The sequence below is a fragment of the Marmota marmota genome, unplaced genomic scaffold, assembly GCF_001458135.2.
Source record: "Marmota marmota marmota unplaced genomic scaffold, marMar, whole genome shotgun sequence".
NCBI classification, from domain to species: Eukaryota; Metazoa; Chordata; class Mammalia; order Rodentia; family Sciuridae; genus Marmota; species Marmota marmota.
Genome location: NW_025999842.1, coordinates 65,100,615 through 65,116,450, shown reverse-complemented (window position 1 = coordinate 65,116,450; position 15,836 = coordinate 65,100,615). Strand labels below are relative to the sequence as shown.

Here is a 15,836-nt window from a genome sequence, read left to right as displayed (position 1 = left end):
ACACTTCTTACAGAATCCCAGGTTTTACAAATAATCGCTAATCCTTCAGCAGTTGCAAACACTGAACAGCTTCCTATCTTTGGAATACCTGGTTAAATGACTAATCTATTCTCTTGCAAGGAATACTTATCCGACTATTTAAAAAATAATTTCCTGGCTTAATTCTTCCTGAGCACAGTCAGTTAGCCTGAAAAATATGTTTGGAAGCCACCATCACAGCACAATGAATGACAGCATTTAATTTTTATACCTCTTGAAAGTAGATCAGTGCATACACTACCTAGAAAATACTGGCTGGAAAGTCTCAGCTTTCAGTACATGTCGGTTGGACTGAAAGAGGAAACTCACAGGGCTCTGGGTCAGAGAAAAGCATCTCCAGGGGCAGCCAGACAGCTCCAGAGCCCCTGGGAGCTTTTTCCTCCTGGGCCCCATCTTGCTTGATCACTGGCTCTGCTTCTCCCAAGGGTCAGTCACCAAGACCAGAGTCCCCTTCTAAGTCAGTATTGTTAAGAAGTTCAAGGTCCAGACAGAGAGAATGAGGTCAGGTATTACAAAAAGTATTTCATTCTAATAAAAATTAATTTCAGGAAGGATGCAAAAACATTTTGAATCAAGTTCACAGGAGAGCAGCACATCTGTCAGAGTTCTATTGTTGCCTCAAAACAATAGTGACAAAATGGAAAATAAACTCATCGGTGGGGGAAACCCAGAAGCTAACTCCTTTTCCCAGTTCCCTACCAGAGGAAATAAAGTGAGGTGATTTAGACAAAAAATTGCCAGAACCCAGCACACCTTCAAATGTAAACACCACTGAACAAGGATTCCATTCAGACACATGCTTTGGAAGGAAAAAAAAAAAAGACAAAAATAATTGTCTTTTACTGTGTGACTATTGAAGACAACTACATCTTTGATGAGAAAAGAAAATAAACCTCCCACAAGTGAGTTAGCCTTGATTTATAATAAAATCCCAGGAGAGAAAACAAAAACAAAACAAAACAAAAAAACTCCTCTAGATTCATCAATTCTCTTTGGGGTGGTGCGTGTGTGTTGGGAAGGGGGGGTAGCTTGTACGCTCACCATCACCTTCCTGAATCCTTCAAAAAATATCAATCACTCATATCAAAGTGTCACTACATACCCTGAATCCGAATTCCACCTTGCCTCTGTGGGATCTGGAGTTTTGATTCAGCCCTTCGAGGGGAGCTTCGGTTCCTCCACCCTCTGACCAGAGTGCCCACCATGGTGGTCGACAGCATGCTCCTCTTGGAGCGGAGGTCCTGCTGGGGGTGGTGGCAGCCTCCTCAGGCTGCCACCAGTGGGAAGATCCTGTCCCTGAAGGTGCTCCACCCTAGGCAGACAGGCCCAGGCAGTTCCTCCCGCTTCCATCCTCCACCCACATCTCATCCTTGTGGTGCTGTGAGACCTCCCCAAGGAGGCCCAGGGAAAGTCTGGCAGATGAGATCAGAAAAAATAGACAACAGCAAAAATAAAGAGAAGGGTCAGGAATAGAGGCCATCAGGAGAAGAGGAGGGTCAGTCTTACAGAAGTGCCAATCTCCTTTATAGGAGGAATTGGTTTTGATTCCTTGATTTTATTTAAAGCAGCCTAATTTTTCAGTATTCAGAAATGACTGTGAGAGGTGGGCTGGGGTCCTTATCCATGAGCCTATTTGTCTTTGCTCAGAACTATCCTCTCTTACACTGGAACCATCTTCAAGTAATTGTTTTAACAGAAGGAACCATTCTTCTACACAAACAGAATTTGTTTACAAGACATTAAAGGTATTTCTAATGTTCTGAGTGTTCACTTCGAAAGTTCTATTGGCTTCTGAGGATGAGGAAAGTTGGTTAATACATTTAATAAAAATTTACAACCATGTAAACTCCCAAAGCTTTTTAAAAAATGAATTGCTTCCAAAGGTCTAATTATCCCTCCTGCTTGGCTAACTGGGGTAGCAGCAAATGCAGAGGGTGGCTCCCCAGGGGCACCCATGCAGCACACTGCTCACAGATGCCCCCTACCGGTCAAGAAGCCAGGTGCACACTGGTGAGAGACCAAGAAGTACATCACAGTTGTGGGAGTGCAGTTAGTTCTAGAGAGTTCTTGAATCCCTTGATGCATTCTGTCTAGGTGATGGAGACTAAGAGTGAATTAACTACAGGCAACCCAAGAGGTTTCTGCATTTACTGTCATTGTGACTTTTATGATTACACAGATAGAATGGTCCATACCGGATTTCGCCCTTTTTTTCCTCCCTTCTGAAAGAAACAGGCAAATTCTCCAAATCCCCTAAAATTGATCACATTTTATAAAAGGCTATAGTATACTTAAAAACAGGGCTTTGAGGACACTCACTTTACATAGGCACTTTACCTATTTATTTGTTTGACATTTCCTTTTTTATTTTTGATTCTTGTAGATAGAGGGGAAGTTAAAATAGGATGGGGATTTAAAGGAAGCTGTGGGCTCTGTTTCTTCACACCCCAACCTCAGGCTGAGATTCAGGCTGTGCACAATCCTGGAGGGGCAGCATTTGAGGGGAGGTACAAGCTCTGTTCCTCTTTGTGGGACTCATCTCCTTCCCTTTGGAAGTGGTGTCTCCCCTTTTCATGGACAGATCCTTCTGCCACAGAGGAATGAGATGAGCTCTGAGGAGGTGAGGGAAAATCTGCTCATGAGGCAATGCTACCTACCTTTTAGGGGAAAGGGCAAAGACGCCTCCAACAGTCTCAGTTTCCTGTCACACCCAGAGTCACAAAGACAGGCTGGACCAGCCTTCTGCTGGAGCCACTCCCTGCAGGAGTTGGGCGGCATCCAGAGAAGGAGGGCAACAGAGTCAGGATGGGGAGCAACAGAGATCCTAGGTATAGCTGGCCCAATGTCACCCCAGGGGACAGGATCAGAAGGCAGGAACTCGAATGTGCATCTACCTAGAATCTCTTTGAACTTTGTGTCCAACTTTAGGAGGTGGAATGGGCTGGGAATGGGAGCTGATGGGTTCTAGGAGAGGGACTCTCAAGACTGTCAGAAGCCACCTTCAGCCCCTCCCCAGGGTAAGGTTGCAGAGAAAACCCAGTGAGCTGGAGCTGAAGGATCAGGTATTGAGGCTGTGAAGAACTAGTAACTCTGCCCATGGGGTCCTTCTTGGAGGTCTTGACCATTTCTGCTGCCATATATATCTGAGAGCCCACCCCCCGCCCCAAGGCGCTAATCAGAAATGCAAGGTGAGAGGCATAAGGCTTGTAGACAGAGCCATAATGGAAGTACAGCCAACTGCTCAAATTTAGACACTGAGAGCCTGCAGAGCCACTGTTAATGGTCGCCAAGGGATTTTGAAAGCATGTGAGGAAGGAGGCAAATGGAGTCAGCGGGTGCTTCAGATACAATTCCCAGTCCTCATGGGTTTCCTACCAAGCATGTGCTCTCAGTGTTCCCTGTGTGCCCATGACAGCACTTGTCACACTCTGCTGCCACCACTGCTCTCTGTTAAGCTCATCCCACTCAACCAGCAATCCCCCAGCCTCACTGGGCATCAGAAACACCTTCCTGAACACAAGGCTGGCCTGAGATGGCATCTTCACCCAGTCCAAGATGGCGCAGGGAGTCTACATGTTCTAAAGCTTCACATTTTCGTACATTGCCAGCCTGGCTTCTATCTGAGGATGGTATTACAGACACCAATTTACTAGATGGGGCTCCTTGAAGCCAGGAACCATGGCCTTTATCATCTCTGTGTCCAGTATAGCTTATATAGCCAGCATCAACGCTGTGGCCAGGAGTCCTGAGACACCCACCCCTCATCTCCACACCCAACAGGCCACCCATACTCATTCCTTCACACACCTGCCTGCTCGCTGCTTCTCCCAACCCTACTGTGGCAGCAGGTGCCACCCACAGCATCACCTTGCCTCTGCTCCACCCAGGCCTCCTTGGTATTCCCAGTTCACCTGCTGGTCATGTTTGGGCCCAGAACACAATTTGTGATGGCCACTGTGTCCCGACCCTCCTATTCCACAGAGAATGGCTCCATCTTTGCTTCCGATGTCTCAGGCCCTGAATGCTACTGAAGAGGTGCCTGTGTGTGTTCCCGGGTTCGGCAGCCAGCACTCTGCTGTCCAGAGCTGGCCAGTAGAAGCAGGTGGACGCTCTGTGTGGCAGGTTTTCCCCCACAGGAAGCTGAGCAATGACCCGACTGCTGTGAGAAACGTGGTCAGGAAGAGGAAGGAGAGTAATGTCCTGCCCATGAGGTCAGCCCCACCCTTCCCAGCTCCTACGAATGTCCTTCCTCCAACAGACCCCAACACAGGCGAACTGTGTTCTTCCACGGAGAGAGAGAGGTGGGGGAGGCAGCCGAGCCGTGAGCTCATGAGGTCACTTTCCCACTCTGTCTTACCAGGAGAAGCCCCCTCCTCTCCTCACCGGGGACACACTGAGAAAGGAAATATACTTTTTCTTTAGGCAGGAAATCTAGGAAACCAGTCACCCTAAGGCTGCCTAAAAACCAATATGGCTCACAACAAAGTAATTCTAGAAACTTCTTGAATCCCTTCAGTGTACCTCCAATTTCCCATGGTGGCTGTGAGTTACCAACAATCCTCTAAACCTCATGAATAGAAAGACTGTCCCCACCCACCCTGCACAGCGTCCATTTGCTTCTTTGTCATCTCTTAGGACCTAATGTGGCTTTGGGCACATGCGAACACTAGGCAAATGCCAATTGATGGGACATGTGTCCTGCTGCAGTTATATGGTTGTCCACTGTGACGACAAGCACTAAGCCACTGGCATTAAGGACTTCCGTCTCTGTAACAAATACTTGGCCTCCTGCTATGACTTCAGGAAGGAGTTGCTAGGACAAGGGTGGGGCCCTGTGGGGAGTATTTCCTCACCAGTCCTGATGTTTGCGTCTGTCTTTCTGGGCCCCCCCCTCCCCGAGAGCTCCTGGACTCTACCCAGCCCCTGTCATGCACTGCTCCTTCGGGCAGGAATCAAGAGTCAGGTCGGCAAGAGTTTGAGGGAAAACCAGCAAAACATAGCCACACTCTTTTGCTCATCCTGCCCACAGGTGGCCCGTGTTTTTGCTTTACTTCCTAATGCCTTGAGTTGACACATGCAAGCTCTGAGCCTGTGTGGGAAGAGCTGCCCCAATTCAGCCTGCTGGGTTGGAAGGCTCCTGATCAGAGTTCTGTACGTGGACGCCCAACTGCCCACAGAACAAACACATGACCTCTAAGTCAGTACTGAAGTTCAGTCTCCACTTGCCTTACTTCTGTTTCCAACTCTCCAAGTGGTTCAAACCCTGGGTTGGAGGAAAAGGTCTCTGTTGCTCTTACCTAAAGTCCCAACATCTGGCAGACTATCTCCTGGACATGGCATTTAAAGAACAAAATAACTCCTGAAGAGGGAGGCTTCTGGCCCAGGCTGGACTGTAAACGTGAGCCATCTGTCTTACCTTGGTGATTTATGGCAAACTGTTTGATGCCACAGTTAGCTTTTATAGCCCAGAGCTGGTTTTGCCATGGCCTGGTGAGCAGCTCTGGTGCAATTTTGCTTTGGTAACTGGCTCAGGTAGCGCAGTCTTGCCACCACCAAGTGGCTCTTTTATGTGTCAGGCATGCAGGCATGAGGCTGGGACAAGCAGGACGAGGCCTCACACCACAAGCAGATGGTGGGCAGCCTCAGCAAGGGCAGCTTAGCCTGGTGGTGGAGTGGGGGTGGCTTTACAAGGCAGGTGACCATGGCTTGCCCTTGACCTCACAGGGCAGGGCTTCTGATGTGGTGAACTAAGGCAAAGAACCAACTATAGGAAAAGGAATTCTTGTTGTTTACAGGCCTTTTGGACATTGGGAAAGGAACAATATGGCAAGACAGCGAGTTCTGGGCATACCACAGAGTGAGGGCCTAGCTTTAAATTATTACTGCCAGGCTTAGCCACAGCACTTGATTAGCTATGCACATTCCATTCTGCACTCAAGGCCAAGAGGACATTGAGGAGGGGCCAAATTCAGATCCAGATGGCTCCTCTGCAGGTTGCAGTCTCCCCATCCCAGGGGGCCTCACGCTGGCTCTAGATCTCTGGGTTCTCTCCCTTCAATACCAGAGACTCAGCTATGCACGTGGCAGTGGTCTCTGGATCAAAGAATCCCATTTAGCTTTGCAGAGCTCACTGTTTCAGGGGATGGAAAATAGAGCCTGCTTCCTAAATTTGGAGGATATGAAGTCAATGGTATACATATGGTTCTCAATATAAAGAACAAGGAGAAAATTCAAAATTTAATTTTTTTTTTAATGGAAGAAAGTGAAAAGAAAAGATGAGGCATAATCATTTCTCTAAGTGCTAACCATGGCATGGGCTAAACTGTTCTGAAATGGATGTTGTACAAATTCACCCAGGCCCTTCACAAACTCCCACATGCCTGTGTTTATGGTCCTCAGCGTTGGCGTCGTCCCACTCAGGAGAAGAGTCTGAGGAATACCCACACGTGTGTGGCTACCACTCAAACAAATAAATCCCTGAAAAGTCCATTAGTAAGTTCATGTAGAATTCGGACTCTCATACATACAAGCATTAGTCTCTAGAGATGTTCATTAGCTCCCAAGAACATCTCCTCTGCCCCAGTGGTGGGAAAGGCGCCCATCAAAGCTGCCCATCTAAGATGCCTTCTTGACAGTCACTGCATCTCTTCCAGCTGTAGCTCTTCCCATCTGTTCTCTTTGAGGGTAAAAATCACCAATAGGTTATCTGTTCAGACCATCTTCATCTCTCCCCTCCCCTCCTCCACGCCCCTGCCTTCACAGCTCTGAAAGACGGCTCTGCCTAGTCCAATGGCTATTTATCAGTCGTTCCGAAATTTTGGAGCCAGACTTTCCATTTTTTTCTCCTTCACTCCAGGTATTCCCATCACTACCACCTCCACCCAACTTTCTCACTTCTTAGTCTCTCATATGACACACGCTTTTCTCCATCTCCACCCTGGGCATCTTTCATCTGTGCTAGTTTAATGGTCTTGTAAATGTTCTCCTGGAAGGAGCAGAGCTATCTCATCCCCATCTTCCAAATTGCAAATGCGATGTCACCCCACCCTCACCCCAGCCACTGAAGACTCTTGCGTGCCTGTTCATTTCTTCTAGGGTAAGACTCAACAGCTCTAACCTGGCCTCTGATGTCCCCCATATCCCAATCCCTGCCTCCTTGTTAACCTTATAGTCCTTCTCCCCTGAACGCCTCCAGACCTGTGACTCTTTTCTGTTTTCCCAGGGCTCCTCCCCCTCCATGTTGCTTTTCTGTCCCCACTGCAGCTACTGCTGATCTTCAAATCACAGCTCTGGCATTACCACCCCAGATGTGGCCTGCATTTTTTCCTTTTAGCATTTATAATTTATAATGGCTACTTCCCTCTAGCTGTCTCCCTTACAGTGTAGCCTATAGTAGTGATGATAAGGGGCATGTGTCTCTTGTGCCCACATCAAATTCTTAGAGCCTAGATAGATGCCTGAGTACAGACTCAATGAACACTTGTTGAAGGAATGAATAAATAACTATCATGCACTGGGGACTTTAGTATAATTAGTGTAGAAGATATTTCTGTCATCGTTGTTGTAATTTTTTAAAAAATATGGTATTGTTCATAATTAGACATGAAGTCCTGGTAAAGAAAACAACCCATTATTATCAAATCATTCCCATGGGGAAACATGATGTGTTTTATGATACTGCTTTATTTTATGGGTTCTTCAAAGGCAGCACTTTGGTGAAAAGTGAGATGCTCATATTTCTGTCCTACTTGGACTGAACTCTCAGACTTTTGTTCTTAGAAATGCTGGACTGGCGAACACAGTCATGAAGCTCAAGAAATTTAATGACCAAATAATTCATGGCAGCTAAATATTCATTATAAGGTTAAAATATATTTTAAAAATCACTAAGCTTGTACCTTATTAAGAACATATCAACTTAGAAATAAAGGCCAAACATTTTACTTAAAATACTATGAAAATGACTTGTACTTATCTCTATATCAAAGGAAGTCAAAACTATGTTATGTTACTATGTATTTCATATTGTTGTTGTAGAAAATTATTCATTGGTATTTTTGTCTTTTCATTTTTTCCAGGTATTTATTACTTATTTTTTTCAGAAATAAATGGTGAGGAGTTTAGACTTATTGCCAATGTATAGTTAATTGGTATTCAGAGATTTGGGGTTTTAAAAACTACAATATCAACAATAAACTAATATGATGAAACCCAGGCTCTTCAGCCACATTGAACAGGCACCTGGAAAGGTTTTGCCTTTAATGCCTATATTCATTGGTGCATGCATGGTTAGAACCAAATTTCAAACAAGACCTCAGCATTTGGCAGTTGGAAAGAAACTTCTGCTTTAGCAAAACCTTTGTTATTGGCAATTCTACCCTGAAATTTGAACCTATAAAATTTCAGAACTCTACATCAGATTGTACAGAACCTTAAGCCACAGAATATGCCAACATCTCTTTTTCTTTCTTTTAAATAGAGTATGTGGATTAATTACAAGGCGCTGATTGACTAGGATTAGCCTTTATCCCTGCCTGCACAAAATTAATTCCTACCACTTACATCAATTAGACAGGGTGAAGATGGGCAATTCAGGTTGAACCTAACATAAAACTTCTGTTTACTAGGGCATCTGAAGCTGAGGTGGATCTGTTAAGAATTCCTGTTTGTGTATGGAGAGCTATTTTGATAGCACAAGGAGTTTGACTTTCCTCTTCATTTTGTAAAACCACTGAAGCTTACCCAAGTGCTGGTAAATTAATTCTTCATTGGGAATAGTTTTAAAACACTTGGCTTACAGAAAGTGGAAAATCATATTTATCTGTGTGTGTGTGTGGGGGGGATGGTTTTGGGGCTACAACTCAGGTTCTCACGTATGCTGAGCATTCCTAGCCCCCCATTTTTACTTTTTTGTTTTGGACCACATTTTGTCTTTATGCATCAGATAATACTCATACTAACATTCGAAACAAATACTAGTTGTATTAAAGACAAGGAAGTGAATTGAAAAGCCCTTCTATGACTTTCTACTTTACTCTTGCTTAAAATATTTGCTACTACAGATTTTAATAAATGGCTAATTGGCTACTTGGCTTTTCTAATGAACAGAATTTGGGCAATCCCAAATATGAGTCCCTTTTTATCGGGTAAACTCCTCCTTGACAGGCCCTTCTTTTGGCATCTGTCCCTAATTCCTGATGCCCTTTGAGGTCTCCCTCCCGCTCTTTTCTCTTCTACTACAGCTAATGGCTCTCAAGTGAAGTCCCCAGACCTGAAGGTGGCAAGGACACTATTGCACATATATTAATGGCTGTAGTTATTTCTACTAACAAAGTTATATAAAAGATAGTATTGCAACAAGCCATCTAGGGATTAAGCACACTAATCAGTTATGTTTCAAGTTAGATGGAAAATAGACCTCAGACATCAGATTTCAGAATTTAGAATTTCTATACCAATACAGACAGCATTCTACATGAGGGCCAAGTGCCAAGTGTTGTGAAGAGCACAGGTGGGTCCCCCATCCCACAGTATGGAGTCTGATCTTGTATATTTTCTTTGGGATCATACTTTGTATTATAGCAACTTTATTTTTACTATTTTTAAATTTTTCAACTCATTTATATTTCTTTTGTATTTGATCATTATATCTTTAGGACATGTTTGTATAGTTTTATTTTTGCTATTTAGTTTCATCTTCTTAGATTTAAATAATCCTTAGTGCTTATTCATCCACTAAAAAAAAGAAGTTTTAATTATTATTAAGGAGGTCAAAATCAAGCTGTCTTAGGAAGGGGATGACAGAGAGACTCCCTGCACATATTATAAGTATGAAAACCTGAAAGATGAGGTCTCCCTCTGCCAACCCTCCACCCTGCACTGGAGACAGTCACACACTTGGTGTGTGACAGACCTGGCTGTGAGTCTTGGTTCTTCTCCATATGGCCTTAAGTAAGTTTCTGAATCCTCCAAGTTTGCCCACGGTGGACCACTAAATGGTACAAATGGAGAGAGACTGAAGGGGACAAGGAGGAGGACCAGAAGACCTCACTCAGGAGCTGTTAGCATAGGGTGGTTAAGGAAAAATGGTCAAGTTCACACAAAGAACTTCCCCTACACTGGCACACACACCGAGCTCCCAAATTGTTGCCTGAAGTTATTCACTATTTCTCATTTAGCCCATGACGTCAATTTGCGTGAAAGTTTGGAGTTTACCACTACATTTTCAAGCACCAAACCATGCCCAACTTCTGTGCACCTCTCCTAGAAAACAGCAGAGGTATAATCTGGCATTATGCAACTTGAAACAAAAGTGAGGCCCAGATGCCATGAATGGAGCCCTACAATGATTGACAGCAATCACTAGAACCTGACTGGCTCTCTGCTCTTCATTCCCAGGTGCACTCTGCCAATTCCCTGGCAGCAGGCTGATTATGAGAGAGTCAGGGAAGAGAGGTTAGGCTCTGAGCTCATCATCATTAAAGTAAAACAACAACTTTCCAAAGTCCTCAATAGATGAGGATCGGTCCGCCTAAGTGAACTTTCTGATAACTTTGGGGTTAACCATATAAACTTCTTTCAACTCTTATTAATTCTTTTTTTCCCTACTAAACTGGGTCAAGCAAGTTCCCACCTCAATATGTAAGTACAGTATCCAAACTATAATTTAACCTTCCTGTGATGATTCAGACTCATCCCTTTGTTCTGCCTCAGGGTCAACTCCATGAACAATGAGCCCGACTCTGGACTCCAGGAAGACAGGTGTGGGAGCAGAGTTTAATGAAGACTGACAGGAGGACACACATCAAAAGGTTTCTCTTTCCTTAAATAAATTCCTCCTGTTTGGTACTGTGAGAGGGTGATGGGGAGGAGGGTTAGACATTCTGTTATAGGTGGAGTTGGGGGGGAATAACACTTTAAGGGCTTTGGCTTACTTAAGTTTTACTCCATGATAGGAGTATGTATCGAGTGAGCAGTTGGTGTTCTTGGATATATTTAGGCATGGGATAACATGCATTGGCTACAGACAGGCAGAAGAAAACAATCTCGGCCTACCAGGATCATTTAAGCCCTTAGGGGATCCTCCCATAACTGGGATGGGCCTGAGTTTGCTATAGGTCCGCAGAGGTCACAAATCACACAGAATGTTTTAAAATGATGCAGTACCAGAGACTCTGCATATGCTTGAAGATAACAAAAGTCTTCTAACAGAATGGGGTTTACCTTAAATATTTTTTTTGGAACCCGTATTCATGATGATTTGTACTTTTAGAAAGGGTGTGTGAGGCTAATTTTCTGTGGCATCAGGACTACAGATAAACGCCAAATTCCTATTCCCAGACCTAAATTATGTAATCAAAAATAAAGCATCTGACCTGCATATCAAATAGTCTCACTTTCTGGCAGATTATGAAAAAAAATCAGTTTCAATGTTTGAAGTCAGCATTTGTATATATAATGCAACCAACCGTGACTGCCAAACACAATAATTAAATGCTTTAACAAGTGAAACATCTTGCCAGAATATGTAATTTGAGGGGTAAAATAAGCAAAGAGCTGATACGCAACAGAAAAGCCTGAAGTATTTAATTCAGCCAAGGGTCTACCTGCAGAAACAAAGAAAATAAGATCAGCCAAAGAGGCTGGTTATTTATTTACTACATTTTCCTTTTTATCTATAAATGGTGCTTTTTCTTCCCACCCAAACTTGAAAACCGAGGCCACCTCACTTTCCCGTCATTGTACAACCAACCTGTGTGGGAATGAAAAAGCACACAACCATATTTTTTCCCCCACTCCTTCACTTATCAACTAATTGGTTATATCCTCTTGTTTCACCTAAATGCTACTATTGGTAAAATTGAGTATCAATTTAATACAGGCCTATAATTATAATGAGCCACTAATGAGGTCTTTTCAAAGAAAAGACATCAGTGAAACCATCCTCAATATCAATGTTCACTCATCTCCACAATAAAAAAGACAGACATGACTCCTGGCTTCTCTCAGGAACTTAAGGGAACAAAGGAGAAAGAAGAGTAGGGAACAGCAACTACTTCAAAGCACTTAGTGACACTGCCACATGGCCAGGCCATGCAAACATTAGGCTCCGATGTCCTCCACACCATAAGGGTCACCTAAGCAGAGAGGGTCCTTGCACAGTTTTAAAAGGTAAAGTGAGGGGAAAATACCAGGATTAAGTCTTCTGCTGTCACACTCTTTTCTACTCCCCAAAAAGTGCTTCCTTGATAACATCTGAATATCTCATCTGTGTCCTGCGGCATGACTTCCTTAATTTCAGGGGCCTGCTGGTCAAAGGGACCATTAGCTCTTGACTGGCCTCCAGCACAAGGCTCCCAACCTGTACTCCTTTTCCACTTTCCTGCCTGCAATTCATTCTACAGCCAACTGCTACCAAGAATCTTCAAAATGCCACACTGGATTTTATTCCTCTCTTGCTATATCCCCTACACAAATATTCTCATTGCTCAGAATAAAAGTCAAACTCCTCACCCAGCCTGTGAGGCCATGTACCTTGTGCTGGTCCTCATCTCTCTCTCCAACCCCATGGCCATGGCTCACGAGCCTCTAGACTCTTGGGTTCTCATTGACACACTTGTTCTTTCTCTCCTGTTCCATGGGCCTTACCTAATCTCTTCCAGCCAATGCAAATCCACTTTAAGGGACACTGTTTCTCTTCATCACAGCACTCACCACGATTTAGAGTTCTACATTTATTGTGGGTTTTAAAACTGTTACCTTTCAGTTCCTCCAGAGTCTACGCTCTCTGTAGGTGACACTTCTGCTAGAGCCAGCATGCTCACGCTCAGCACTCACTGCTGGGCCTGCATTTGGAGCCCTTCAGGGCTGGCTGCATGACAGACTGAGCGCGGGAGGTGCTCACTCCTGCAGGACCAACTCCTCAACAGCCATGGACTTTGGTTTCTTCTTACCCATCATGGCTCTGCCCTTTCCTCCTTAAAGGAGCACCCTTTAGGATGGAGGAAGCAGCAGCGACACAAGAATCATGCACTGCCCTTGGCCAAATGGACTCCTCTTCAGGGGCCAACAATGAATAGGTCCATCAGCTTTGCATGTTTGTGTTTCCCTACTATCTCTAAGATAAACAGGAAACCCCAAAGTTTTGCTGAATGATAGAAGAATGCAAAAGCAATTTTTATCTCCCCCCCAACCCAGGTTTTAGGGCTGCTGTATCGGCACAGTTCCAGGGGGCCATTCAATGATTTGAACACGTATCAGGTGAAGCGTGCAGGACGGCACACTTGACGTAACTCAGGTGATGGCCCCATTAGGTGCTTCAGTGCTGTTCTTCTAGACTGTTCTCCCAGCTCTCTGCTCTGAGTGTAGGTTTATTCTTTATTACCAACCCAACATTTCTTTCATGTCTTAAAAAAATATGATTGAGTCATGTGCAACGGTGCACACCTGAAATCCCAGCGACCTGGTAGGGAGAGGCAGGAGGATGGTAGGTTCAAGGCCAGCCTCTGCAACTTAGCAAGACTCTGTTCCAAAAAATAAAAAGGACTGGGGATGTAGCTCTGTGGTACGGAAGCCCTGGGGTCAATCCTCAGTACAAAAAAATAATCACGTATATATGATTAAATGGATCACATTCCTTAAAAAGTCAATGAAAGGCAAGTGAGAGACTATGAGAAGAAAATTTAAAAAAAAAAATCGACTTAAGTAGGTTAAGAGCCTAATGTCCAATATTACTGATTTTTGAAGATTGATTCCTCACTGTTTATTTACTTTGAAAATAAATACATGTGAAAATCAATATTTTTCTTCTCTCAAAATCCATGGGGGCTTACAGAAGAAAATAAATAACTATCTCACTGAGGAACAGAGGTAAAAATTAATAAAGCCATTGTTGTCCTTAAATTCAAAAATCCCTCAGTTATCCCAGGAATGGTTTCAAAAGGAAATTAGAAATACATTTTAGGATCAAGATCTGGGTTAGAGCCATGTCAACATGAAGAACATCTTGGTAAGAACTTGATTAAAGTCTATGAATCACTCTTCATGTTGCTTCACAGAATGATACCAAACTAAATAAATAGTTCAAGTCATTTTAACATCAAGTAAAGGTATTAAAAGTTAATTTAGTTTTTATAAAAATCTAACCCTGCAGAGCACCTCATAATTTTATCTATCCAGGCAAATGTCATCATTCCCCTTTTTCCTACTCATTCTATAGAATAAAAACAGCCCAGCCATCTACAACCATGCGCCTTCCCCCTGTGTAAGGGCAAGCTAAGTCAGGAAGGTCCATCGTCCTCCCTGAAGACACAGAGCAGTTGTGCCAACGAGGGGCTCCAAATAAGGACGTCAGGGTTTGCAGTAGCCATCTGTATTAGGCTCTCTCCCAGAACTAGGTGGGGGAGACACAAGAGGCCCTGAGAACAGGCTCACGTTAAAACATTTAAAAATAAATTCAGATTAACAATTGCTTTGAGAAAAGATGATTGCCAGATGTAGGAAATACATTGGTCTCAATAATTTGGCTCCCATTTTATTTACATTGAAGGTCAAATAAGACAAACTCTGTTTCGTATTACTTAGTACAAAGGAGGAGGACTGGGGGAGATTTGTACCACCAGAAGATTAAAATATTTTTTTCTAAACACAAATCAACATTTAAATCAATGAAACACATTTTTTTTTTTTTAACTGTGAAGGCACTTTTTTCCTCAAGTAATCAACTTATTTTCAGTAATGGCATATAAAGCATTCTGATTTTAAAGTTCTTTGTGCTAGGCGTCAGGTCAGGCCTGGCTCGGGACACAGAACCCAGCTGAATGGAATGCTGAACTCTTGCCTGGTCACCCGCCAGCAGGGCTCCATGGAAACCACTACATCCCAACAGATGAAAGAGCAGTTCAGTGCTCCAGAATGGCCTCAGACTTCCATAGAAACTACGCTTAATATGGGCACAATTTCTCAAATGAACCATTGAAGTTTATTGTAGATGAACTCAAAATATAGTATCTCACGCATGCACATACATGCACACAAAATCCAGAAGTTGACAAAGGGAACTAACAGCTCTCCAACTAAATCATTATTTTTATTTTTATTTTTTTGAAATTGGGCTACAGGGTTCTCCAAAGTATTTGAGGGAACCAGAAGAAACCACATCACTGTGTACTTTGTTTACAGGGTATTCTAGTTGTTGAAGGTGTTTGGTTTGGTTTGGTTTTCCAGAAGTTACAGGTAGGGCAGCCGATGCTTTTTGTCTTTTCTTGGCAGATACAAACAACATGTTCTCCTTCAGTCCATGCATGGGCACCAGGAAACAGTAACACATAGAGCCCTCCTTCATTCACAGGAAGTGCTCACATCCAACAGCAACCGGCTTAAACAGCAGACACAAGACTTGTAGGACCAGTCTTCACATCGTGGAAGACCAGTCTGTAGGCAAGCACTCATAGACAGTCAGTCTTCCAAGACTTCTGTTCACAAATAGTCCCACAAATAGACCAGGGGCCTCTAACACTCCTACACCTACCTGCCTGCTGACTAGAGAGGTTTTACAGGAACAACAGGCACTCTACAATATGACAACAGTTTTAATATTAACATAGGGGGATTTCTAGTCTCTGCAATTCTAAAAGACCATTGATTGTGGGCCACAGCGGTATAGATGCCATGAAGTGAAAACCAGGTTATATTTTTCTAGGTAATTTTAATACAAATTCAATGCAGGATTTATTAACTCTGTTTGAATTAATAAAACATATTGCTTAAATATGTCTGTTTCAAATGGGAAAAAAAAA

General features: G+C 43.5%; 1 protein-coding gene across 6 annotated transcripts in view; it reads right to left on the bottom strand.

The window, feature by feature from the left end:
* The window catches only part of Plekhg1 (pleckstrin homology and RhoGEF domain containing G1), a 208,941-nt gene that overhangs the window by 121,304 nt on the left and 71,801 nt on the right, over positions 1 to 15,836 (bottom strand). Inside the window, exon 1 of one of the 6 annotated variants that reach the window (XM_048799881.1) lies at positions 3,951 to 7,163. The exons of 4 other annotated variants lie outside the window; for them this stretch is intronic. Coding sequence is in view for 1 of the 2 variants with exons in the window: in XM_048799855.1 (XP_048655812.1) it covers positions 1,142 to 1,259 (118 nt within the window). In the remaining variant the exon portion in view is untranslated. Of the gene's footprint in view, positions 1 to 1,141; positions 3,225 to 3,950; positions 7,164 to 15,836 lie in introns of those variants that run through there. One more of the 6 variants, XM_048799855.1, reaches the window with a different exon arrangement.